Source organism: Amblyomma mixtum, chromosome 3, assembly GCF_055824585.1.
Source record: "Amblyomma mixtum isolate Tamu chromosome 3, ASM5582458v1, whole genome shotgun sequence".
Classification (NCBI taxonomy): domain Eukaryota; kingdom Metazoa; phylum Arthropoda; class Arachnida; order Ixodida; family Ixodidae; genus Amblyomma; species Amblyomma mixtum.
Window position 1 is genome coordinate 334,559,205 of NC_143014.1, and position 27,974 is coordinate 334,587,178.

At 46.1% G+C, this 27,974-nt stretch overlaps 1 protein-coding gene across 5 annotated transcripts in view; it reads right to left on the minus strand.

Annotated features, from left to right (window-relative positions):
- Nucleotides 1-2,101: 2,101 nt before the first annotated feature.
- The window catches only part of LOC149356020 (uncharacterized), a 49,013-nt gene continuing 23,140 nt past the window's right edge, over nucleotides 2,102-27,974 (minus strand). For 2 of the 5 annotated variants that reach the window (XM_089584075.1, XM_089584071.1), the window contains exons 6-12: nucleotides 24,302-24,397; nucleotides 22,075-22,174; nucleotides 21,908-22,000; nucleotides 15,036-15,105; nucleotides 9,842-9,940; nucleotides 6,138-6,203; nucleotides 2,102-2,635 (exon numbers count right to left, since the gene is read on the minus strand). In XM_089584075.1, the coding sequence (XP_089440201.1) occupies nucleotides 24,355-24,397 (43 nt within the window). In that variant the 3' untranslated portion in view covers nucleotides 2,102-2,635; nucleotides 6,138-6,203; nucleotides 9,842-9,940; ... (2 more) ...; nucleotides 22,075-22,174; nucleotides 24,302-24,354. The remainder of the gene's footprint in view (nucleotides 2,636-6,137; nucleotides 6,204-9,841; nucleotides 9,941-15,035; nucleotides 15,106-21,907; nucleotides 22,001-22,074; nucleotides 22,175-24,301; nucleotides 24,398-27,974) is intronic. The other 3 variants (XM_089584073.1, XM_089584074.1, XM_089584072.1) reach the window with 3 other exon arrangements.

Here is a 27,974-nt window from a genome sequence, read left to right on the forward strand (position 1 = left end):
CAGCAGTTCCTCTGCCAAGGGAATCGCCCAGGGTCGGATCACAACCATCGATGAGTGGAACCGGGGTGTCATCGTGACTCACCACCCCGTCAGATGTAGCGTATTTTTCCACCTCAGCGACACCATAGGGTGGCCCGTCGGCTCTGGAGGGCTGAAGGTGGGCGATCCCGTGTAAGTCGAAATCTTGAGGGGCCCTCTGACGCACAATTACAGATACAAAGGGAATGTAGTCCGGTATGTCAGAAACACTCCAGCGGAAGCGAAAGAGCCCCGTGGCCCCAATGACCAGCAAGTGATCTCCGACCGGGTGGGTGTAATCACATCCATCGAACATGACCGCGGAGTCATCAAGTTTGGGGATGAAGACGATGAGAGTGCGTTCTTCGATACGAAAAGCATCCCAAGACTACTCCTTCGGCGCAGAGAAAAGTTGACGGACATCTTCTCAGTAGGGGAGAAGGTCTGCATCGAAGCGCAGCTGTACTTGAAGGTCGGTGGCCTCTGCAAATGGTATGCAACGAGGGTAAGCACTGTCCAGCGCAGAAGTGGCAGTGCTGTCTTCGACCTCAGCAAGACCATAGGGTGGCCTCTGCAAATGGTATGCAACGAGGGTAAGCACTGTCCAGCGCAGAAGCGGCAGTGCTGTCTTCGACCTCATCGACACCATAGTGTGGCCTCTGCAAATGGTATGCAACGAGGGTAAGCACTGTCCAGCGCAGAAGCGGCAGTGCTGTCTTCGACCTCATCGACACCATAGTGTGGCCTCTGCAAATGGTATGCAACGAGGGTAAGCACTGTCCAGCGCAGAAGCGGCAGTGCTGTCTTCGACCTCAGTGACACCATAGTGTGGCCTCTGCAAATGGTATGCAACGAGGGTAAGCACTGTCCCGCGCAGAAGCGGCAGCACTGTCTTCGACTTCGGTGACCCGGTGTGCGGCGCTGAAGCACACACTGCCAACGACCAGCCGACTAGAAGGCTGGAGCTGCCGGGCATCGGTGTTGCCAGCCAGACAACTCGGTTCGGCTGCGGGGACGGTTCAGAGCGTGCCACGGCGAACAAGCGGAGTTCAAGCCACTATGCACCCCAGGGGCTCAGATTTTAAGACCACGTAAGGACCAGCATTCCTTCTGCCCTCTGTGGCGAAATTTTGCGAGTAGTTTGGTTGACATCTTTGGCGTATAGATACCTGCCTGTTGATGTTGGCTTATGGATGCCCTCTTATTGAGCAGGGCTTATCTCGAAAAGCTGCTCATTTTCTCTTGGTCGGCATGCATTTTCCCTGCCTTGGGCATTGACAGGTAGACAGGCGTAAGAATGCTGAGAATTGGGCACTTTGTATAGTTTGTTTTGCTGGTCTTCAGAAAGAAAAACATGGATTAGGTCGTAGCACTGCAACCTTTCTTGAGGCAAGCCTTCACGCTGTGACGTATTACTGAGGCCCTGACTCAAGAAATCAAAACTGAAACCATTGCACAGTCATGCGATAATGAATTATCCACGGAGTGTTGTGAATAATATCGCAGGATTTGTCAAAAATGTTCAACCAGCGGGGTTTTTTGTAGTGCAAGCATCCGTGGAAGTTCCATGTTTTGCAGGTGTGAGGACGAGAAATCTTGTCATTTTCAAGAGATTTAGTGCAATGGTGATGCACCATTAGCCACAGAGCAAGCCCAGAAACAAGTAGTGTGTGCTGTGCATTTTTGACAAAACCGGTATACAATGTGTTCTTTTCGTGAACTTTTTTCTGCCGGCATGGACTATGTGCTTGGTAGGGGCCGACTGATATTCGCAGTCAACTTGTGTGTGTGGTAAATACAGTAGATGAGAACTTCTAATCAATTAATTTGTAAAGTGCAGCAGTCTCGGTGCTGCTTAGCTGTCGAGTGAAATGTCAGGGGCCCAAAGTAGCCGTAATGAAAGACTGTTCATAGGGTCATGCACCTCTTTTGGTTATTTTGAAAACTTGTGTACTATTATAGTGCCTTCATCATGTTGCTTTGACCTCTTTTCCTTTTCCTCTCTTTGCAGTAGGAGGCGCTGCAGCATGAAAGAATTATTACGGAATTCGAGATTAATAAATGCCAAGAAACATGTACCAACTAGCTTAACTCTCCATTTTATTAATAAATGCAGCTATCAACAACAACAGAGTGCTTGGTGTTCTTTGCCGCACAAGTGGGTACTAGTGCTGGGTTTTAATGCTTACATTTTAGTGTTTTTAGCTGGCTGGACGGAATTTTCGGCAACAAGGACCTTCTGGTTGTCATTCTTTCCGGCCATTGTTTTTAGATCTTCTAGACAACTGTCAGCATATTCTAGGCGTACACTTTATTTTATCTTACAAATAAAGTCATAATTGGTATTAAAGGCAAGCATAAAGTGATAATTGGTATTTAAGGCAAGGACGCCAAATTTTGGTATGGTATAAGAGTCATACGTAGCTATGACAGCCATAGTGGAGGGCTCCAGGTTATTTTCGACCAGCTGGGGCTCTTCAACGTGCACATCGTACACCAGAACAGAGTTTGGTGGAACTGTGGTCCCCAAGCCTTTTGAGCCATATCCAAAGGAGGGTGGCAGTACAAGGAGTTTGCGAGAATCCTTCCTGCAGCCAAGAAGGCCCTCCTCCAGTCCCTGCAGCATCAAAGAGTGAACAGAAAGAATCCTTAGGTAGAAGCCAACACAACACAAAGAGAGCATCAATAGAGATAAATGCCCATGTCACAGACACACAGAGCTTATATCAGCAGGAGGATAGCAAGTAAACTGCTCAGACAAATAAGAACCAAACAAAAACAGTGCAACATAAAGCAAGATGGGCATTCGTCAAAGCACATTATAAGTCATGCACTTCCTGCACCCGTGAGCCATACTTTACTGGCATACGAATTCTCGACAGAAGCAAGAAAAAGATGTTCCAGGAAATGATGGAAATGTTTTATTATCAAGAAGGCATCTTGTGCTCTAGACAAATTTTAATTTCACTGTATGTAGTTCAGAGCAATTTTTTCATAGTTAATTTTGCATTATTTTTTTATGCTTGGGGGGGTGTTCACTGTAAAAGCAAAAGCTATATACATACCTGCCAACCTAGCAACATGAAAATTCGGGAGACCGCCGAGGTGGGAAGGGGGGCGATTTTTTTTTTTAGTTTAGCAAGTCAGAAATTTTGAGGCTGTGACAAAATCAGAAAGAAGTGAGAGTTGCGGCCCACTATAGTTTATTTTGAACTGATCTCTGTGTTGTTGCAAGAGTGCAGGGACCGGCACAAAATGCAATGCAGTTCTCCATGGGTATATTGTGCGACTTGAGTGCGTCTAGAACAAGGTTTCCAATTTTGAGCCCGGTGGCCTCTCCATGGAGCTCTTGCAAACAAAGCAATCGACTCTCGACAAGCTGCGATTCCTCGACGTAGTAAGTTGCCATGATGGGATACATTTGCGACGTGCTATCGTTGCTTCCATCCACAGCGATTGTGAAAGCATGGCGTTTCAGAGACGCTAGCATCGACCTTTCGGCGTGCGCAGCCATTTCCTCGACGATGGCAGTTACTTTGGTACGTCCGCATCCGGTGCCCTGCACTTCTGCAGCACGAACATAGTTCTTATGCTTTTGTGAAGCAATGTGTACCTTGATGTTCTTGCCGCCGTGCAAAACGCTCACATCACAGGCACACATGGTACAGAATCCATACTTGTCACCTTTTCACGAACTGACAAAGCACAAAAACCCAGTCGTGTACGATTTCCGAAATACTTGCAAGTACTTCTTGGCTTTCGAAAGCACCATCGATCGTTCCAACTCGGGGAAACAGAGAGAGTAGTTCGCCATTCCGCACTTCTCTCGACGACCTGAGAAAGCCAACTGAAGCCTAGCGCGGCTAGCGCACCCACGTTTATATAACGACTGGATTGCTAAATCCGCGAGCCAGCCTGAGATGATCCAATCCGCAAAAATAAATCCAATATGGCAGTGCCCATCGGTTGCTCGCGTTGGTGGTGGTGCCGGGGGCCGCTACCCCGATTCAATGTGCATTCTGGTGACTGAGTGCTCCCGCGCTGCTTTCCGGCAGGTTATATTATAGGACGTTATAGGATTATAGCTATAGCGTGCAAAAAAAAGAAAAACTAGAAGAAAAAAATGCGTGTGTTATGCGCGTGTTCGTGTCTCTCTTTTTCTTGGTCCTTGGTTTAGTTGCACTGTTTCGTTCCTTAAAGAAAAAAACGCTAGGCTGTGGCGGCCACTTTTCGGGAGATTTAAGGTCGCGTCCGTGCAATCTGGAGATGTAATCAAAATACGGGAGACTCCTGGACAATTCGCGAGAGTTGGCAGGTATGCATATATGTACTATTGGGGACAAAACTTTGTGGGATACGAGTTCTTGGAAAAATGTTTATTGTACTCCACCTCGCTACTCAGTCGCCTGATACTGTATGCAGGTGTTAAAGGCCTCAAAATGCTGCTTCCTCTGGAAACAATATCAGGTGGCTGCATAGCGAGGTGGAGCACAATAAATGTTTTTCTAAGAACTCGTGCCCCGCAAACTTTTGTCCCCGATAGTACATGTAGTCTCATACAATAAATTTAGTTGTGAGTCCTGTCGTCTTCTGTCTCGTTTCGGCAACATTAAACCAAGAATAGCAGTTCTATGAGGAGCGGTGACTAGCTCCAAAGCTCTGTTCGCTGTGGCTTTCATGCGAAGCCGGCAAGCCTTCATGACACTCTGCAAGCAGCGCGCTACGAGCATGCTGCTAGTGTGCATTGACCACATTCTTGCTTCTAGGCTACAGATAAGCTGATCTACTGGCATATTTTATTGCTGAGTTATGAATACACCAAACTGCTTCAGTCTGGCACAGACTGTATGGTAGCAGCAGCCCAGGATTAATAGCATAGCTAAAATTAAGGCCATCGTGTGCCAAACACAAGCAAGGCATCAGAAATGGCATAGGAGACAGAAATATAGATTAAAAGCAGCATTAGCTGACAAGGTTAAGTAAGGGTTGTAGTGTAGGACGTCTTTGAAGGCGCTGCGTCGCCAACAGCTAGCGGTACGTCTCGATTCAGTCCAGAGGCAGCGATCAGCGCACACGCACGAGCATCGACGTCGTTTTCTTCGTCGTCTTCTGCCTTACGCCAGCCGCTGAGAGTTCGGGAGCCGAAGACCTGTCTTACAGGGTAAAGGATGAAAAAATGTTATTTTTGCTCAGGGTGCAAAGGCATGTTAAATTATTTGGCCTTAACTGTTTTCATAACACCGCATAAACACATGTAAGGGCCACACCCATGTACAGGTCGCACCCTGTTTTCCCAAAGGAAATTTAAAAAAAAAATCCATGTAAGTGCCACACCTAAACTTTCGACTTCTCACGCGTGAATATAATGCAAGCGCACAGGAGGTTCCAGGTGTCACCCATGAATGGCGTCAGAGGCTGCTGGTCATCACCATCTTTTTCATTAACTTTTTCCACGCCCTCCAAGCTCCAGCTATGCATACCAGCATCGTATCACCAGCTCCAGCTTTTTGTGACTGTCAAAGGCACGGGAGTTGCGGTAGCGTCGTAGTTCATTGCAGTTGAGACTGCCGTGTGCTGCCGCCAAGCGTTGCAATTTTAGCACGATTGGAAAGCACCTTAACAGCTACACAGCTGGGAGTTTGCTCTTGAACATGGCAAGCATGCGGTGGGCAGGAAATCCGACGTGGATGAGAAGTGCTTCTGACGAGGGTGCAGCCAAAAAGATGCATGGACGAATACAACCTGCCAAAAACACACTTTCCACGGCAAGCTGCTCTGCTATGAGATGGAAGTGCAGAACAACGGCTACGCTTTGACAACAGACATGCTGCAAGACTTTTTGTGGGATGAGCATGCACCAGAGCACAGCACCAGCTCAGAGTCCGAAGACTCCGCAAGTGATGACTGAACGTAGAATAAATGCCACTCATTCCCCGATTGGTGTCCTTTTACTTTTTTTTTTCGCACAGCGTGCACATGAGTTGCATCCCAAAAATTAGCCCTTGAATCTGGAAAAAAGTACGACCCTTATGCGCATTAATAGGGTACTATGTGAGACGGGCTGAAAAATAAAATTCATTCAGAGGAAGCAGCAATTAAAAAAAAATCAAGATAAATACCTTAACATCTTTTCCTCTCCCAATCTTAATTTTTTGAGGCTCATCACTGTCAGTTGTGTCAAAGACCTGAAAGCAATCACAAATCATAACTTCATGTTATTAACCTGAAAACACCCCACACACACAAAAAAAAAATGTTCCATGCCATTTGTCCCGAGAATTGATACTGAGTGCACTAGCAGTAATCAGATAAGAAGTAGTATGTATTCTATAGTGTCGACATTGTTGGTGGCAGTTCTGCAACTGAGGGTCACAGAGAATGGTTGGGTTAGGTTTAATGGGGTTTAACGTCCCAAAGCAACTCGGGCTATGAGGGACGCCGTAGTGAAGGGCTCCAGAAATTTCGACCACACGGGGTTCTTTAATGTGCACTGACATCGCACAGCACACGGTCGTTTAGAATTTCGCCTTCATCGAAATTCGGCCGCTGCAGCCGGATCGAACCCGCCTCTTTCGGGTCAGCAGCCGAGCGCTGTAACCACTGAGCCACCGCTGCGGGTGGTCACAGAGAATCACGACTACAACAATGCCTTTGGCAAAAACAGCAACAAAATGCAGAAGCCAGATCTCCACATTGAAATACCAAAGTACAGTTAGTTGTGAAAGCTCCCCGGTTGAAACCCCATCGATGAGAGCAAGCAGACGACAGCATGGCAATGCAGTGATCACAGCCATTTCTGGCTTTATGACTGAAGCTGCACAATAGCTTGGCTACCATTCATATGCTCATAAAAAAAAGTTACCACAGAATGCCACTTAGCAGTTCAACTGTGTGTCCACCTTTGTTATGTTTGTTTCTACTGACAAACCTCATGCCTACTGTAAGGTATCGTAAGCGTTCGCGGGGGTCATCGGAACGCGGCTGGGAGCGCTCAAAGCGAAGCGTCTTCTTTCTTGGAACGCGGCCGCTCGCGAACGCGCCGGGAAGTACGGGTGTCCACCCGACACGCGGTACCGAGCACGAATGTATATTTGTGTTTATTTTCATTTGACACGACCGTGCGTTTGGGTTTGTGGAAAGGGCGTTTTGCCCTATGGAAGCTGGAGGGCTGGCCAGGCTCTCGATAAACCAATCATGTGAACATCGTAACATGATTGGAAGCCACCAAATGTGGGCCGGGCCTTTAAGTCTTTAAAACTGGGCCCCGGAGCCGGAAGCGGGGGTTCTGTGCTAAGGTGAGATGCAACGCATCTTCGGCAGCGCCGAGTAGGGGCCTCCCCTAGTATTAGCCAGATCCACCTTTTTGTCGTTTGGTTTGTCCTTTTTGCTGCTTAATGTGTCTAGTGCCTTAACTTGTATCTATTGTAAATACTGTACATAAAATTTGAAGTGTTCGCCTTACCCCTGCGTCTCAACTGAACACAAGACCGTCTCTGACGGGCACCCCTGGTGCGAAGAGCTTCAGTCTTCCAGTTGGAACAAACCGTCTCTGGCGGGGCACCGCTGGTGCAATAAGGAAGACGAAAGAACCTGTGGAAATTTACTCCTACAACAAATATTTACGTCGGGGACTCTCGAGATGGACATATAAAACAATACAAATAAAACCTCAGCCCCCTCTACTCAGCACTTAAATAGCAAGCACGAATGTTTATGAATGTCTCATCATCTAATGTTCACTTTTCGAAAGAGTCTTAGAACACATTTCAAGAGTAAAAAACGCCTGCAAAAGCAGAGAGTGAAATCACTACTATTCACCCTCCTATCACTGTCGCATGTGATGTGCAAGGCTAGCAAATTAATGTGAGACAGCCAAGTACTTGTCTCCTTGAGGGTCAGTCTCACTAGTGCCAGAAGCAATTTCTGGTGAAAACTGGCACTTCTTAAGGATTAGTTGCCGAGGCGTCGCAACCAGAAAAACAGCACAGAAGTCTGGCATGCATGTGTGCTACAATGCAAGGAATATGACAGTAACTGATAGATTAGCTTGCTTCAATTGGAGAATGAAATCAATGCAAGAACACACAACTATGTACTAGATGACAGTGTGTTCATGGTAGAAGGCATTTCACTCTGAGCTTGACGAAAATCAAGGGTGAAGGAAAGGAGCTCTAATACATAAATAAGCTAAACAATTGACAAGTATGGAAAGATGGATTATGCACAAGGGACGCTCAGAAGAGAGACAAAACAGGACTAACGAGGGAGTGTGCTTGTCCCGTGTTGCCTCTCTCGTGGATGTCCTTACGCTCATCCCATCTTGGCTTACTCAACACGAACCAACTTGCCCAATAATGCATCCTGCTAAAAACAGACACTTTTAAGGTTGTTTGGGACCATGCTTTTCTGGCAATCTCTCCCAAGTTTCAAAGAAAGGTCCCCTTGAGGGTTCTCTCTATGCTTATTACTTGTTACGAACAAAAAAGTTTTGCCTTTGATGCCACATTCTTTGCTGACGTCAGCCATGTCTGAAAAAAATATTTCGATACTGATGCGAAGGAAGCAGTACAGGCCTCCAAAGACAGGCTATGTGCTTTGTAAAACGATCCGAAAAGTGAACACTTTCACATATTGGCAAAACTGCACCTTTACACTTGAACAGAAAACGAAATTGCAATGGAGACCATTTTTAGACCATCCAAAAGGCTTACGAACTCAAAATCAATTTGTAAGCATTTCATTAGTCCAGTGCAATCAAATAACGATGCCTCTTGCAATTATTTCAGCACTTATTTGGCAAGGAGAGGTGTTTGTCCAATTGATGATCTCAGGGATAAGGGTGAGTGTCTTGGCTATCGCAGTGACTAAGTTCAGGACACCAAGCATGATCACATGTGCATCTGTGACGTCACAGCACACTATACAGAAAGAAGCAGAAAAGGGCAACCATGCATCATGAGAAGCTTGAACTAGGCTTGCTTACAACAAACGAACAAAAGAAAATGGATAGCAAAAGTTACATTACCCCAAAAGCCGTATTAAATGAAATCAAGAAAGGCTAGAGGCTAGCATAAGAAAGAAGCAAAGCCAGGCTCTTCCCACTCACCACCTTGCTTTGCAGCATTGTTTGTTTCAATCAGCAGCAGCCATGTAGAACACAAATGCAAGGCTACCCGTAAAATACATTCCAAAAAGCATGCAGACTGACAACATTAATGAAGGCATTTTTTTTTGTCCTTTTCACACTTTGTTATTTGTACTCTCATTCAAACACCACCAGAAAAAGAATTGCACTATGTACAAACTAAAAAATGTGCCCATAGTTGGATACAACTCAATGCAGCAGCGAATGCCCTTCAAAGGAGGTCCTCCAGTCAATGGCATCGACTGGTTCTCGTGACATCACAGCTGATACCCTCGTGTGAAAATGCCTCTGTGAAATGGGATTAACCGCAGCGTCATGACAATTGGCCGACGCTATTTTGTCTGGAGGGCCTCGCTTGAAGGGTATACTATGTCGCTGCATTCTTGGCTTGTAACTGACCATAGTTTTACCACAGAAACTCTGAGTACTGTTATCTCTTACAGCTTACAACTCTGGTCATCACAATGCATCATCACTCATAGTGAAGGAAAGTGCGCAGTAAGCTGCCTCACATACTTGAAAATTACATTAAAAAACATTATCTTTGCAGACATCTGAACATCTGATATTGTAGAAAAACAGCCTAAACAAGGAAATTATTTTTTACCCCCATGTAGATGCTCTCTCTTTCTATACTTAGTCTAAGAGGTTTCAGGGGTTGATAAGAGAAGCACCAACCTGCTTTAGAAAATTGATGAATCCCTCTTCACTGTCAAACTTCACAGACCAATTGCAGTGCTTCTCATCGGCGAAGCTCAAAGAGTTGTTCCCCAGGAGCTGTTGCCACAGATGAACCAAGAAAAAAAGCTGTGCCCATTAGTACCAAGAAGTAAACGAAAAAAAATGCAACTTTGATGAACTGATGTATTTTGGTGCCTTTATCCAAGGAACTCCTGTACAAACTGCACCAAAACACAACCTTTATCACTGGTGCAAAAATTATTTGAACCTGAAGGACGGAAGCATAGCTACAACAGTGCAAACGACAACGAACACAGAACAGGCAAGGCTGGGTGAGTTGGTTAGCCCCGCTAGACTATACAGAGCATCCCGTTGTCCTGCCATTTCTTCTTTGTCCGCATGTTTTTGCACTGTTCTAACCACGTCAAGTGTGACGGGCATGTCTGAAATTGAAGTTGAATTTCAGTCGCGCGACTAAAGAATTTCCACACACAAAACTACTTTCTTTTTTAAACTCTGCTTAGCCCATGTTCAATGCACCAAAGCAATAAAACCAAAAGCATTTATGTTCCTTATGTTCTAAGCCTCATTTGCATGCATTTGCGCAAGACAATGACACTGAGGGATGACTCTTCAGTGGTTTCCAATATGTGACCACATGCAAGTGTCACCCATTATGCTCTATATATACTATATATAAGGCCCTTCATTCTCAGGTAAAACATGGTTTCACCCGATTCTTGCAGCCCAAGCATATTTCAAAGATCAGGTTAAATCTAATTTCTACCTGATAATCGACTTGTAGAGAAGGAAGACGCCGAGGAAGAATTAGCACATAGCAGTTAGGTAAGCAGTTGTTTAGTGCAATTTCAGTTCCATATTGTTCATGAAAACAATGAGCAAAAGATAACAGAAAAGGCCATTTTATGCACCATACATAGACAAGCACTTATAGTACATTGTCTTTTGCTGCAAAAACTGAGTTGAAAAAACCCTGAATTATGGACCTTTGTTTTTAGAAACCACACTTCGACCTGAAATTAAGCTAAAAATTTTTTGAGATTCCACCCCCCCCCCTTTTTTGAAATTTAGAAAAATAAAACCCAGGATAGAAAAGCCCTACCTATATACAGATAGGCGTCAGTGAAATGCAAAAAAAAAGAAAGAAAAAGCATCCGTTCTGAAGAGTCTTTCACTAGTTTGCCTTTTCCCACACAAAACACTAATGCGAGGGGTCCTTAAAGTGAGCTCCTCAGCTGCTGACACTTCTTTGCATCCAGGGATGTACCCAGTGCTGCATGCATATGCTACTCTTCCATTGCTTAGCCGATTGTGTATCAGTGCATCATCGTTTTTCTTCAGCAATACACATGAAAGCATGTTCCTCCCTTCTTGCACGAAGAGACAAGCCAATGCTGACACTCGGACGGAATGACAAGTAAATGTGAAGAAGCAGTGCTGAGAAAGATAAGCGGAGATAAACTGTGAATCTGTAAATTACAAATGTCCTGTACCTCCATAAACCTCGGAATACAGCCGCAATGTTGTGCCACAAGTCTCTTTCTCCCCACCTTTCAGCTCTGCTGCTGCTTTCTTTTCTGAATTGAACCCCAGGGTCTTCTGCAGTGAATTCTCAGATCCAAAAATTCCTCGAATCATACAGGTTACTTATAACGTAGTGCAATATTTGCTCAGTCAATATGCATGGCATAAACTGACCCACATTCCTATGAACTTGCACAAGCTGTAACGATGCAAGCAAAACCTTGTGAACTTTAAAACGGCGACCTGGTTTACCGCACTTATGTGCTGCCCTTATTTACGCTTGTGCCTACAGGCCCAGTGACATGGGGACTGCTCCGAGAGAAAGGCCCAAAGAGGTGCATACAGCCTTGCCTGAGTAGAAAAGCCAACGCATGCACTACTTTCAATCTGCTAGACATAATACAAGGTCTCATTGAGGCTCACATGAATCTTTGGCTCAAGATTAAAATGCGATGGACAGAACAGTGAGCAATAGTTGGCTTGCCACCCATATTATCACCCAGTAGCAATTAAGAAGGGTATGAAGGGCTCCACTTACCCTGACGGCAAATTGTGCATATATTGCAGCAACAGCCACCTATTGTTGCTTCTCTTTGTACAAAATAAGCTTGCACGTAAATAGAAACGACCATGACAACCAAAAGAAAGCCCCTGACAATGACACTGCTGTGCTCTTCAGTCTACACGCCCCGTTAAACACAAACTTAACACTGAGTTTTCAGTGTACCCAGTGTTGTAGGCGTTACTGAAAAAAAGTAACTAAATACGTTACTCGGTAAACTAAAAATAAAATAACGCGTTACCACCCTACATTACCTACAAGAAAGGTAACGCGTTACTTTACTGTTACCGAAAAAAAGTATCGCACGTTACTTTGCCATTACTCCATGGCCATCAATTTTATTCAGTGCGTCATCGCTGTAAGAACTCAAGTTAACAATTTTATAAAGCTCATTTTTCACATAACTCCAACTTCACAAAGCAAACATAGCTGAACTCAACAAATTTACAGTAATTCTGGTGTGCTTCTGCTTACGAAATTACATGAAAATTGTGTAGCAATAAAGAAATGCTTAAATGGCATAGTTCCGGAAAAACATACTTGCGCACATAAAAAATGTTTTATTCACTTGAACCTGCACAATTATCACAAAAATGCGAGTGTTTATGTCAACATGTTCAAGGTCAGCCTCGGTCGCTTAAGAACTTAATAAGCAGAAACGTAGCCGCAGTTGCAGATAGAAATAAGCAAAATTTACTTTGAAAACAATGTTGATGAAGGGAGAAAGTTGGAGCGACAGTTTGTCAGCAGAAAGTTTTTAAAAAGTTTAATATGAGGTAGCTCACTACTACACTAAGGCCCATTATCTTCTTTTCTTCCCTCTACTTCGATGCTACAGCCGGTTGTCTGCAAACCCATTTTCTGTGCTGTACCATTGTACTCTTTTGACGGCTCTCTTGGGGCCATCTTGAAGTAAACTGGCGACATTCCTGAGTTTACTCAGAAGAGGGAACTGCTTACGCAAAGAATGCAAGAGTGTCGCCTGGGAACGAGACCTTTTGGTTAGAAAACAAGCTTACGGAGCAACTGACTTACAGATTTCTGCAAATGGCCAATTGGTGGCTCGGCATGCGTCAACTCTTTAGAGAGTTGTGTGCCTGCGTGGTTTGGGACAAGTGTGTGAATGCGTGTTCGTGTTTTTTTTTAGAAGAGTGCGCCGTCAAGGGCAGGTGTTTTCTGGCATGCATGCGAGCTGCAACAAGATTCGTCGAGAGCACCTGGAGATTTTGTTTATTTGCAACATCATTTTCGGCGTTTTGTTCTGAAATAGAGGCGAAGGGGGACAATTGAAATAGAAAGTAACTAGTAACGTGACACTTCACGTTACCAAAAAATTTTAACGTAAGTATGTTACCCGTTAAACTTCCGAAATGGTAACGAGTATGTTACTAAGTTACCGAAAAAAATTAGCTGTAGCTTAGCTCTGGTTGAGCCTGAGTGACTGCGAAAGCAATAGCTCCCTGGCTGCGCTTGGCTCCTCGGCACGGTGCCGGCGTTTGCGCGTAGCACGTCACTCCAGCGACACCTTGTACAACTCCTCAGACATGACTAAGCGGAGCGCGCCTGCAGCGCCCCGTTTATCCTCTCCTAGTGAGCGCCCTCACGCGGCGGGCCGAGGAGGCCGTCACACGGTAGCCGCCGTGCCGAGCGAAGGAATGACTACGGCCGAACAGACGAGTTGGGGCCCCTGCTCTCCTCTGGTCATGACGTCACGCTGTCATGTGGTCGTGCGCCGCAGCTGCGCCGGAGCGAAGGAACGACCTCCACCGACGGCAGAAAAGTGCTAGCAGTATTGCTTTCGCAATAAAAGTAATGCGTTACCAGTAACGCCGTAACGCATTACCGACAACGCTGAGTGTACCATTAAAGCAATGCATAAAAAGGTATACTCCCATGCCAGTAAAACTAATTTTAATATGTTTTGGAGCAAAATGTGAGCTGCACAGCTTTTTTGCTCGTGTTACAAAAGAGTACAGCAGGAAGTATGCAGTACTGGCTGCAGGATTTGTCCCCTGCACTTCCAAAAGCTTTTCTCTTTTCTTCCCACCTAATGTAATTGCAAGAATGCTTCAGAGGCACCCCCTATACATGCATGACACTGCTATAAGAAGAATACGCAGGGCAGTGACAATTGTGCATACATGTAAAATTAACAGCACATGATGTCTCTATGTATGCTGACTGTCAAAGAAAAAAAAGTAGAATGAAAACAGCATTCTGGTGTTGGAGCTGGCTGCAAACCGAAGTAAAAGAATTTCTACAAGAAAAGAATGATTATGGCGAGTGCACTGGACTGAAAGAAAGAAGAAAAAGAAGTAATACAATTTATGCATTACCATACAGGCAATACAGGAGGGCGGAACAATTTTGCCCAAATCTCCAATCAGGGCAGAGGGCTCAATGCAATCTTAGCCTTACACAGCACCACAGAAAATATTAATAGTCTGATACAACTTAACTCTGCAATGAATTTCTACCCACATTCAAGACTGCTGCACAGAATTCCTCAACAACAAAAAAGTAGTACAAAATTTTTCTTGTTGTCTAAACAAGAAGCCAACTGCCATTTGAAATTAAAGGCCACGAATTTTGATGCTTCCTGTTTGATATCACCAAACATTGAAATGACTGAATTTTTATGGTGCAAGGGCATCTAGGGCCAAACAGCGCCATGGCATAAGGTGTTTCCGTCTTCTCAAGGTGGGGTCGAAGACTCATTTCCGAAGCATTTCAACCTAAAGAAGCTGAGTACCAGGCAACGGGAAAGCTTGTATATCGGGCGGGTACCCGGCAGCACTGGGGATCGAACTCCACACCTCCCACATGCAAGGCAGATTCTCAAACAACTTGGCCACCACTGCAGTCAGTCAAACATCAGAAAGGTGATTCTGTTTACTGTTGTGGTTGGTCAGCGGAGTAATATAGGACGCCGCGGACCATGGCCTACTCATGTCCAACTGCTGTTGTACCTAGCACCAATACACAGCTGCAAGATTTATTTTTTTTCTTTTCGAAGCTAGAGTTGCTTTCAGTGCACTGTTGCAACTGTAGTTAGCACAGGATCTCACAGCTTTTGCAACTTACAGTTCCTTTTTCATGGTTTCCTAGCACTGCAATGCCCAGCCTTCCCAGGTTGCTTGGCTTCTTTCCTTCACTGGAAGAAAGAGAGAAAGGTGGGAAATGACAAGTAGGCTGAGGGGGTTCTATGAAATCCTTGTCACATTGCCAAACTTCGATGAATGAGCTCAAGGGGCCACTACAAGGCAAGACCTTGGTTTGCTTTATAGTTTACGGGGGTTTAACATCCCGAAGCGAGTCACACTATGAGGCATGCTGTATTGAAGGGCTCCGGAAATTCCAACCACCTGGGGTTCTTTAACGTGCACTGACATCGCACAGTACATGGGCCTCCAGAATTTCGCCTCCATCGAAATTCGGCCGCCGCGGCCGGGATCGAACCCGCATCTTTCGGGTCAGCAGCCGAGTGCCGTAACCACTGAGCCATCACGGTGGCTTGAGGCAAGACATTGATTAAGCAATGTTTTGTTAAACTGACACCAGTATGAATAAGGACCATAACCTTTTGCGGTGGAAAATCATAAATTCTGCGGATGAAGAATTAAGAGTCCATAAAATTCCGCAGGAAGCAGTGTTATGAAAAAACATGCAAGTTTATTTTCCAAGCACATGCCTTACACGCTGCAGAGGTCCCTCTTCAAAAATTGAATGTGGCTGGTGTATTTCTGCATCAAGTAATGCTTTCCTGTTATCTCCACTCAAAGAATGAAGCTTGTGTGATACTAGATCTCTACAATTAATGAATGACCCCTCTGCTTCAACAAAGTTCATTGTGAAAGACAGATATTAGAGCTCAGTGGAACAGAGGGTTGGGGTCACTTCCATTCCAGACAAGAAAGGCAGGACATCGAAGTCTCCGTCCTGTTCGTCTTTGTTAGAAAGAAACTGTGCAATGTCTGCATCACTACAGTACACCTCTCGAGCAGTTTCCAAGTAGACGTGACACTTAGCAGCTAAGACTGGTGGTTCTCAACTAAGCCCAGGCATGCTTGCAAACTGCAACCTTTTTCCTGGTAGGAACCTGAACGGCAGCGGATCCTCTTTTAGCTATGGTCGACTTGAAGGGTTTTGGATTTTGTTATAACTGCAATCTTATTTTTGAAACTTCGCTCGGGCCTCAAACTCCCTCTCATGTTATATTTAAGAAAATAAGGTAAATTAGTTATTTTCCCATGGTTCTGTCATTCCTACTGACATCTAACAACAATTGTATCAAAAAATGAGAATTTGGCTGCCAATACAAAATCCCGTCAAAAATGCTTAAATCCACGATTTTTCGCAGAATCACGGAAAACTAGGGGCCATGAATACCCCAGGTAGGTATGCAGGAACCACCAGAAAGGTGACTTCACTTTATAAACATCAGCAACATAAATTGTGATTGTGAACAATTAACACAGATTGTCACCTGACTGCTTTAATTTGACCAGAACACATAAGGAGGAACAATGAATAACCTAAAATGCTTCTTGTTTTACACCAATTAATCTGTACATACATACTTTGGCACCTGCAGCAATTCGATAGCAAATAGCGAAATCCATCAGTCAACTAATCATTTGAAAAAAATTCCCGTTGCAGACATATTCCAGCCTTATGCACCAATTTATGTTGTTTTGCTCGTGGCTCGACTTTCGCAGCAAGTCACCTTGTTTGATACTTCCTGCATCTGTGGAAGCTGATACAACATAGAATTTGCATTAACTGCAAGGACTTTATATTATTTTTCCTGGTGGAAAAACAGCGCAAACTAAGACAGAGAACACAGAACAAGAGGGGAGACACTACAAGCGCTGACTCGCAACTAATATTCATTAGAAAAACAGAACAAAAGATATACAATAACCACCCACGACTGCGTACGTCATAACCTCGGGGAAACAGATTACGTGCATGGCGTGAAAGAGATATCTAAACAGGAGCGGTGCGCGTGTGCACCCGGTTATTCGAGTATCTAAATTCCATATCTGACAAGGCCATTGAAGGTTTGCTGACGCACCGTTTGGCGTTTTTTCGAATAAAGAAGGCTTCCATCAGCTCCCGGGTCACCTTGTCTTGGTGGCGAAAAAGCACATTAGTTTCCGGGAAGAGGGGAGTGCATTTGCAAACCCGGCAGTGTGCGGGTAGGTTGTCTCGCGAGTCACTGCCGAGTAAGTTGCGGTGCTCAAAGAGCCTTACGTTTACACAGCGCCGTTTGCCTGATATACTCTTTACCGCAAGACAGTGGCAAACGATATACAACACCCTTTTTGCAAGGAATGAAAGGTGACACATGTTTTGTTGTACAAGCCTTGCGATTCTTGTGGATACCAGCCGCCAGTTTTTGGTCCACTTGTGGGCAAATTGCAGCGAGCTTCTTAGGTGCCGAGAACACCACCCTGACATCGTACCTTTTTGCCACGCTCTTTGACCCATGGGAAAGCCTGTGAGCGTACGGAATGACAGCCGGCCTACGGCGCTCACTGGCAACACAGCCTCTTCCGTTGGCCCCTGTCTTAACCGACCTCAGAACTTTTTCTCCTGCCCAGGAGATGACGTGGTCGGGAAAACCCCTACTTTTCAATAGTACCACTTGCTCTGACACACTTTCCACAACACGGGGGTGGCAGGACCTAGATGTGGCAGCCTTAGGCACGAAACAGCGATACTGTCCTTGATCCGTTTTGAGTGCCCTGACTCATAACCAAGGAGTGGTTTGACGGTGCGCGGGCGATACATCCAGCAGAGGTGTCCCGGAGTAGCTCTCAAAGACATTTCAAGAAAGCGTAGCTCGTTGCCAACAGGAACCTCCGTAGTAAAACAGACCACGGCCGAACTGACTGAACACCCTCAGAACGTCCTCGGAACTAATTTACCTTAACTTACACGGCAGTGACTCACGAGACAACCTACCCGCACACTGCCAGGTTTGCAAATGCACTCCCCTTTTCCTGAAAACTAATGTGCTTTTTCGCCACCAAGACAAGGTGACCCAGGAGCTGATGGAAGCCTTCTTTATTCGAAAAAACGGCAAACAGTGCGTCAGCGAACGTTCAGTGGCCTTGTCAGATATGAAATTTAGATACTTCAATAACCGGGTGCACACGCGCGCCACTCCTGTTTAGATGTCTCTTTCACGCCATGCACGTAATCTGTTTCCCCGAGGTTATGACGTACGCAGTCGTGGGTGGTTACTGTATATATTTTGTTCTGTTTTTCTAATAAACCTTAGTTACGAGTCAGCGCTTGTAGTGTCTCCCCTCTTGTTCTGTGTTCTCTGTCTTAGTTTGCACTGTTTTGCCACCATGAATACACACCAACTAGCCCAAATGTCTGCTCTGCTACAATTATTTTTCCTACCTAAAAGAAAGTAAAGAATAGTACCCTTCATTGTGCATGACGTACATGGTATCATGACTGAAAAATTATGGCTGTTTAAAAGTGTACTTGTCTGGTTGTCTGTCACTTACCCCAGTAGAACCCTCACTACTGTGGTGTATATCATTGGTAATCAATGCTTCATTGATTTCACTCGAGCAGTTTTGAAGTTTGTTGAACAGCATTGTTACATTTGGGCTTCTTGGAAGTTGCAGCAGCTTGACAAGAACCGACTGCTGGCGAGCACCAGTTGCAGCTTTTCATTAGGACAAAATGACCTTTGCAAAATGGCAGCAGCATTGAGTGACCCTCGACAATGCCTCGGCAATGGTGCCTCACTGATAAGCTAGAAAATTGAATTCATAAAATCCCCCGCTAACATTATCAAAATGTCAGGGCTGAAACCAGAAACTTCCCCAAGGTGGCTGATGGCCCTACGTTTATGTGGAGAGGGGAAGATGACAGGAAACATTCAGCATGTGCACAGGATCAGGCCCATTTTGGAAAGGAAAAAAAAAATCTGTCTCAACGTAAGGTCTTTTGACCTTCAGAGTTTAAACCCCCAAGTGTAGCATAAAGCCACAGCAGAACAGAGATTGCACCAATGAGTGAAGAATAACCACTGTGTGCTACATGGCAACGGCAACCTACATAACGAAGAATCCCAGCAGCAATTCTGTGTTGCCGTTGAGATCTTTCTCGCACACACACACACATAAAATAAAAAAGAAAATTAACACTAACTAATGAGCAAGGTCCTTGACAGACACGTGCATGTACACTTTGTACACATGTGTCGCCTCTTAACATTGGCAAGTTTCATATTCAAGCAAATGTTGAGAGTTGTACTCACAATAATACGCAGCACACACGAAAGTTTGAACTCTTTAGATGCGTTCGTGTGAAACTGAGGGGTTTGTTGCATATACGCGCAACATTGTAGTTCGCTAAACGCTGAAAAAATGCAACAAATGTTCCAACTTCTGCACGGTAACAGGATGGAATAACTAGAGCATCAAAAAATTTTGGCCAAGGGTGCACGAGCATTAGATGTTAATATTTTTGCGCTGTTAAGTACCACACCACAAATTCTTTGCGTGTATACATTCTTCAAGCACTATCATCCAGAACCTCTGACCCTTCATTATGCATCGCCTTTCATTTGCTTCCGTACCTTAAATTACGGTTATAGGCAACAACAAACACTTCCCGGATCACACCTTCCCTTATTGGTAAAAGCACCTTTTGTTTCAAACACAAACCTAAACACGATTGCTTGTTCATATTTCTGCTTGTGGGAACATTAGATGGCTCTAACATTAGCAGAAGTAATCGCTGTGAGCCTTAGGTCCTGGAGTCAAAACCCAGCCACAGCAGCCAAGTTTCGGTCAAGGTGAAATGCAAGCATGCCCGTGTGCTGTGCAATGTCAGTGCAGGTAGAACCCCGGGTGGTCGAAACTAATCCAGAGCCCCTACTATGGCTTTCTCAAAGCCTACATGCAGCCTCGCGTTGTCAAACTTCACATAATACCACAATCATGTGTAACAGGTTGCACTGAATGCTTGGGAGATGGGGCACTTGATAGATTCTGCATAAAATGCATTTACACAAAATGAAATTTATTAGAGCGCTGTCAATATACGGCACGCATTTGTGTAATTCAATTAAGATCCATACTAAGGGAGTAATTTACTCATTGGCATCCACCAACATTAAAGACCTATTTTTCGAACACGATGTTCTGTTTGGGCATTGTTTCAACACATACTACAGTGGTCTGCCTTGCAATCTTCTGTCCTGAACCAATTACAGTCCAACCTCGTTATAATGAAAAAATGCACTATTTTTTAATTTAACGCGTGGTATAAGCCTGTCAAACCTCGCCTTGCATCTCGTACTGGAAAGCAAGAGCGAACTCACAAGTCGGGATGCTAGCCAGGTGCAAAAACTAATTTAAAAAACGACGTAATCTTCGTTTGGCGGCACTTCACACTATTTGACAGGTTAAATTTTTCGACGAAATCAACACAGAGCAGTGCTTTCCCGATGTCAGCTGATTTGGCCACAGGTAGGTTCCCGAGGTACCCCCTCAACTTCGCGATCTTCACATGCACTGCTGTTTGTAGCATCATCTGTAGAAACCACCTGATCAACAATTTCTTGGTCGGTCAGTTTGGGCGCCACAGCCACCAGACAAGACGTGGCAAACAATCCGACGGCGGTCATTAAATCGCTGCAGCCAGCCACTGCTTGCATAAAAGTCATTGTGGCCTCAGACGCAAGTCAGACTTCTCGCCTCCCTTTGAAGGACGGCACCAGACACAGGCAGGTTAAGCACTATAACGTCCTTGAACCATGCAAACAAAGCATCTTCAACATCCTGGTGGTGACAAAGCCTTGCACTCTTGCTGTCATTCTTCACAACGCCTGCAGAGAGGACGTTTGCAACCTTCTGCCTTGCGCTCAAGATGGTTGATAGAGTGCTAGGCGCGACACCGAAGTCCGCGGCAATGACTTTTCCTTACGCCCGCTGTCAACCGCCCTGAAGATCTTTATCTTCGTTTCAAGCGAAACTGCTGTAAGTTACGACGCGTTCCGCGACGGCGTCTACAGAATGGACTGCAGAGATCATAGAGATAGCGCGGAGATAGCGCGCGAGTCGGCAATCGTGCCGGCGGGGTGGCCGGGGAGCACGGGCGTTGGTTCGATCACGTGTCAGTCACATGCTACGCAGCCGTTGATGCTAGATTCATTCGCTCTCCCTAGATGGCGTGGCGTGCGGAAGCGCGGGTGATTCAAACACATCTTAGGTGCGGGCGATTCAAAAGATCAAAATTTACCGTGTTTTGAAATTTTTTCCTCCTTGTTCGCCCATTTTGAGCGCTGTTAATACAGAACTGCTTCGTTATAACCGATATAGTGTCGAATTTTGAATTTTTCGTTTCGTTATACAGATAGAACTCCCATAGAAATAAAGCATGTCAAACCAAACTTTTCTTTCACTTCGTTATATCCGATAATTCGCTGTATCCGTGTTCGTTATAACGAGGTTCGACTGTATACAGTTACTACAAAATCCACCACGCGAAACCTCGCAACAGAAAAAAAAATCAAAGTGGTTCTGGTATGTGGACTGTAATGTCACAAATCTGCACGTGAGCCATGAGGAAAGCCGGCGTAGCGGAGGGCTCCGAATTAATTCCATCCACATGGGGTTGAACTGTGCATTCAAAGATGACAGTGCAAGCGCCGCAGATAAGAAGCAAAAACTGTCGTAAGTTGACATGTAAATAAAACAGCAGTGACTCGTGAATGGATCTGAATGACTTATTAATGCATAATACAGCATACAGAGAGCATTACCGTCAAGCACAGCTGGAAAAACTCGAAAAAACTTGGCAGCCTCGATCCACATGCAGGGCGCATTTAGAGGCACACACATAAATCTCGGCAGCATTTCTAGTTACTTTCAAAGTACGGTGCTACAGCAATGCACTGCAATCCTGGAAGTGGAACTAACCAATGTGACTCGGAGGTTTAACGACTCACTCCTTAAATGCTTGAACAGCAGCAGCGTGTAGTAGCAATAAGGTAGCTGACGAAGATTGTGTATCTGCAAGAAAAACAAGATCAGTACGATGACGTCGTCATGACTCTGCAGTTACATGCACGGTAGACACGACTGACCAGAGGTTTTACCGACAGTTGCTTTGGAGGCGTGTATGTCAGCGAACTGTTGCCGGCCTTTGCGGCTTCGTTGTCCAAAAAGAGACTAGCAAGCTTTGAGCTGGAAGAAAAAATATAGACAAATAAATACCTTACTCTTTGTCGGGACATCACGATGACGAAGAGTATCATTTTTTCCGGTAAGCAGTAGCTTAATTCCACTAGACCACAAATAAATCACTTTATATTCCACTCACAAATAAGACTTTCAGACAGCGCATGTGTTGTCTCTCTGTCGTCCGTGCTCTTTGCACTGCTTTGCCTATTCCTAATGAGCCAACTAGCCAACTAACAGCAGGCAGCCTCCGGCCGCTGCCATCCATTGTCCCGCACAGAAGGACGCTAACGCTGTGCCTTCCACCAGCCCAGGTGTCACCTTTCAAGGCATGCGTTTTTGACAGCAGCGTTTGGTAAAACTGTGCTGTTTTGTCAGCAATGTCTCCCCTTTTGTATTGAGTTTTTGGTAAGCACGTTCTTTCCGGAGGTGGTGTCACACGGGCTCAGAGACCCTCTTCGATCTCCGCGCTGACGGGAAGCAAGATTTTTTCTATCGTGGGGCCGAATTACGGTGCCTCCTCATACATTCCGAGTTATGCTGCCACGTTCATGTGTTGTATCTGAGACGCAATCCCATCCAATCCCCAAGTTTTGAATGTAGCAGCGCCCTCGTTGGTAATAAGCGAGCATTCGTTATAGCAGCGGCCATTATAAGGGGGCTCGAGTGCATATTTGGGCATGCACAACATGCTCACACAACTTTTACGGGGGCACTTCCATTAAGACAAACTTCTGATAAGTGAAACAAATTTTCTGGTACCTTCAAGTTCGTCTTAAAGGAAGTCTACTGTATTTTACGATTTTTTAACTGTTCACCATAATCACGTTTGACTGTATTACCATCCATTTTCGGTAACAGCACAAATGAACATAAGAGAAGATGGTACATCAGGTAAGAAACAATCGCCACAAGGATCCACACCCGTTGCTAATTCAACCCTGGAAGAAGCGTCAGTGGAGGAATAATGACGCATGCATTGAGCGCCGAAGAAGAAAGAGTGGCAGCAGACCGGTGTAGCCGAGGTGATTCGAGTACAAATCACGATGGCAGACAAACGTGTGCTGACAACGTGGTCGCCATTGGAAGTGCGTGCTGTTATCCGGCGTGCATGGGCACGTGGGACTGTAATGTTTCCGTCATCCATGAACGCCCATAGATCGTGTATGGTGAAGAGGTCACATCTCATCAAATGGTTGGTCGTCAAATTCAAAGTGTCACCCTCTGCAGGAAAGGTTATGGCCACAGTGTTCTGGGAAGCGAAAGGTGCGATTCTCCTTGATTTCCTCCATGAAGGGACCATTAATGTGGCACGCTACTGCGACACCCTCGCCAAACTCATATCCGCCATTTGACGAAAGAGACCACGGCTCTTTAGTGGAGATGCCGTGCTCTTGGACAACAACGCAAAACCAGACACAGCAAGGCTCACACAAGATCGGATTCGTCGATTCGGATGGGAGAGATTGGATCATCCGGCCTACAGCCCCGACCTTGACCCATCAGACTTTCCCCTGTTCCCTGCACTGAAAGCCGCACTCTCGTGACGTCACTTCCAAAACTGTGCTGAGGTGGAGCAGGCCACACTACGATGACTTGCACCACAGGCCAGTGAGTTTAAGAGCGGTTTCTTCAAAGTGATTGCATGCTACGACAAATGTCTCAATGTCGGTGGCGACTATGTCGAAAACAGTGCAAGGTGTGTAGTTCATGATGCCTTGATGTATTTGTGTTTTGGCAATAAAGTTTCCATGTGAAAACAAATGACGAAACTTACTTTTGGAACGTCCTTCACAGATTCATTGAGCAGCAAATGATGCTGGTATCGGGCAGACTGATTATTCTGCCGGCTGTGATAGACAAATATGCTCCCTCATTTAATCTTAATGAGCATAATCCTCTGAAATAGTCAGTTAATCACCACCCATCTCAAGTGCCGCCCATGTTTCCAGGCCTGTTCTTTTTGTGTATATACTGGTTTTAGCCTCTCTAGGTTCACTTGCCTGTTCTGTGCCTCTGAACTGACAGTTCATCGTTTTGCCTTTTGTACAGGTGTTCTCTGCTCCCTGTTTGTGTCATACCCTTATGGGGCCATTAAAATGCAACGAATGACCAGTATAGTGAGTGACCTACCTGCACGATTCTTTGGATATTGTGCAGCAGTGCCTCACTGTCCACGTACGAGCTCAGTGGGGGAGCTGAAGGTGGCTGAGACCCGAGCGTGTCCAGCTGCACAATCAGGTTTGGCTCTGTTGTCAAAGGACACAGGTTACAGGCAGAGATGATGTCCAAGAGCCCACCAAAGAAGTTACAGCTTGGGAGAGAGTAAGGACCGCCTCAAATGCTCATCGCTGAGACTCCCACGCCACGTTAGCAGATCTTTCTGCACAGTGAGAGTGGCTCTCTGTTTGTCGTCACACCAAGCGGCCTGGAGATCAAACCTATGTATTTATTTACTGTCTCAGTTTTGTGCCTTTTCCTAATTAGCAATATAAAATTCCAAAGCATCACACATTAACAAACAGCCCATTCATGGTTAACGTACTTGCAAACCTCACCATTCCTTAGTAGTACAGCTAAACCTGGATATAACGAAGTTGAAAACAGTCCACTATTTTTCATTACATCCAGGTTTTCGTTACATGCAGTTTTCGCAAGAAGACCCGAAAGGGCAATGCAGAACGGAAACCAAATTAAGAAATAAATGTAGGGGAATTCACCTTGAAAATGTTTACAGGAAACCCCATCATTCGATGTCTGATAGCACTACTGCTGCGGCAGGTGCCGCCACCCCCGCCGCAGCTTGCGTAAGGCCGGATACAGGGAGCATTTTTACAGCTGCAAGTCGGTGATTTTCACCCGACGACGCACACTCGATGCCCGACGTTGAAAAAAACGCCCACCGGCACCGATCTGGTTCTGCCAGATACTGACGCGTGGAATCCGGTGAGACCGGAAGCGGCAGCTAAAGCTAGCCATTAGCAACGCAGAAAGCCCGTTCTTCTGGTTTGGCTGCCTCTGCTTGCCGTCACCAGCATAGCTGCCATGGCCGATGAGCTACGCAGTGATTTTGGCACGGCAATGTCATTATCGTGAAAATAAACGCTACATCAGACAAATTGTCGCTTTTTTATAGAAAACACTGCCGAATATTGCATCTAAATGCCTGCATTTCCTTGGGCTGAGCGGACGCCCAAAGGTGCGACGCCAAGCATTCGAGCACGCAAATTCTTATAGATGCTTATAATTATGCACGTTTGCTAAAGCAAGTACACTGGTGTCGAAGTGAACACTTTCGTGATTTTAACAGAAGAGTCAGCATCGCTGCTCTCACAGACCCAACTTATCAGTGGTATTTGCCTCTTGTTGATCGCAATTGCTTTCACATCGAGGGATACGCGGCAGTGTGCCGCCGCTTCTTCCCTCCGTGCATCTCCAGCCGGGCGTCGTGCCGCCACGACGTTTTCTGCCACGCGAATATCTTCGAAAAAAACATCGCATGTATCCCTGGCTACATGAGCAATCGTGGGGCGGTGAAAGCGAAAGCTACAGAGATGCGCTGACGGACGCGTTACCTCAACTGCGGTCGCTCGTTGCGATTGTTGACGCTCCTCTCATGTTAGTTTGTGCTTTCTTTTTAAGCTAAATTTCGTAACTCAGCACAAGCTAACAGACAGTTGGCCTAGCGAGTTCGTTGCATCAAGGTCAACCGCTGCTAGGTGTTCGTTACATGGAGGTCTCAAATACACGGGCTTCAATGGGGGTGGCGTTTGGGAATTAAAAAACTTCGTTATATCGAGGAATTCGCTATATGGAGGTTGATTACATCCAGGTTTAACTACATGGTATGAGCAGTTATAATGAAACAATAAGGTACAGTCTTTGCCAAAAGTAACTGTTGTGTCCCCTTGTTGCTTTTGTGTGTGTGCGCCCCCTCCTAACGACCACTCGCATTCCCCTCCTAACGACAGTTCGCATCCTCCTCCTAACGACCACTCAATCCTCCTCCTAACGACCACGACAGTTGCCCCTCGTCGCACGCTGTCGACAGTATGCCCCCCCACGGTGCGCCCCCGCACCCTCCTCCTGTTCTGGGAAGCCACTCCCTCCCGTGGACGCTTCTCCGCTCCGTCCTTTCTTCGGGCGGCCAGTTCGGCTCCTGCCTCGGTCGACGCTGGTCGCACCCTCATCGGCTTTAAATAAACGAAGTCTAAAAGTACCGTGTGCGTCTTTCGCTGCATTCAACACAGCGACCGGACACGACAGTGGCGACGAGAAAGTGGATTCGACCCGCGCTACGCAACGCTATTGACAAGCCATGGCTACGCGAGGGTTTCCCAATCAGATACCAGAGTTCAACGGCTCATCGTGGTCATCGTGGGTTGGACGCCTTCAGTTCTACTTTGAAGCTAACAACATCACAGACCCAGCCTTGAAGAGGGCCAACCTGCTGACGCTGTGCGGGGAGCAGACCTACGATACTGTCTGCGCCCTTATTCAGCCAAGCACACCAGCGGCAGTGTCTTACGATGACATCGTAAAAGCGCTGCAAAAGCACTACGACCCAAGGCCATCCGAGGTCTACAGCCGGGCTCGCTTCCAACGACGAGATCAACTGGGAGGAGAAACTGTGAGCGCCTACGTAGCCGCGCTCAAGAAGCTCGCTGCCGACTGCAATTTTGGAACGCTGTCGACAACAGCTACCGGGCAGGAGGGAGACGCAGCTTCTTCTGCTAACACCACCATGCTTCCCTTGGACGTGATGTTACGCGACAGATTTGTGTGCGGACTGAGTGACGAGTCACTGCAGCAGCGCCTGTTCGCTGAGAAGGACCTCACATTCAGCAAAGCTTACGACATCGCCGTTCGAGCGGAGAGCGCCGGTCACCAGCAGAGAGGGATTCGCCGGAACACCGAGCCGGTACACCAGACAAGCAACCAGGTGCGCAAGCCTTCTGTTGTTGTAAAATCGGTCAAAAAGGCACAACGCTGCTGGCGGTGTGACGACCAACACAACCCCCAGGGATGTCGATTCCAGTCAGCCACGTGTAATTTTTGCCACAAGCGAGGGCATATCGAAAGAGCATGCATTACGAAACGGAGACTTGCCAAGATAAAGTCACCTTCCCAGCCTAATCACAGCGTCAACGCCTCAGAGAATACGCCGCTATCTGATCTCCATGGAACAACATCAGCAACACCATCTGTGTTGTACGACCTGAACACCATGAATCTCGGCACGCGACCGAAGATTCTTACAGAAGTAAGCGTACATCACCAGCTGATTAAGTTCGAGGTGGACTCCGGCGCAGCCTGTACTCTGATCAGTGAGGACACGTTCCGAACTTCATGGCCATCTGACGCACCCGCCCTGCAACAAGACGACACGCACCTGCGAACGTGGTCAGGACAGAATCTGCCACTATTGGGCTCTGCCAACGTGCAGGTTAACTACAACGGCCAGACCCATACGCTACCTCTGCTTGTTGTGAAGGGCACAGGATCAAGCCTTCTAGGGAGAAACTGGTTTTCTCCACTAGGCGTGATGATATGCGGCATACATCAAAACGCCGATGCGCTAAGCCGTCTGCCACTAGACGCAACTGTTGACGAACGATTTCCACCAGGAGACGTTCTGATGTTCGAAGCACTGCCAGAACCTCCGCTTACAGCAGGCACAGTTGCAGCATCTATGCAGAAGTGCGCAGCTCTCCGGCTAGTTTACACAGCTGTTCAACAAGGCAACGTGCATAAACTCAAAGGGGACAACTTCGACGCTTACCGCAGGCGAGCTACAGAGTTGAGC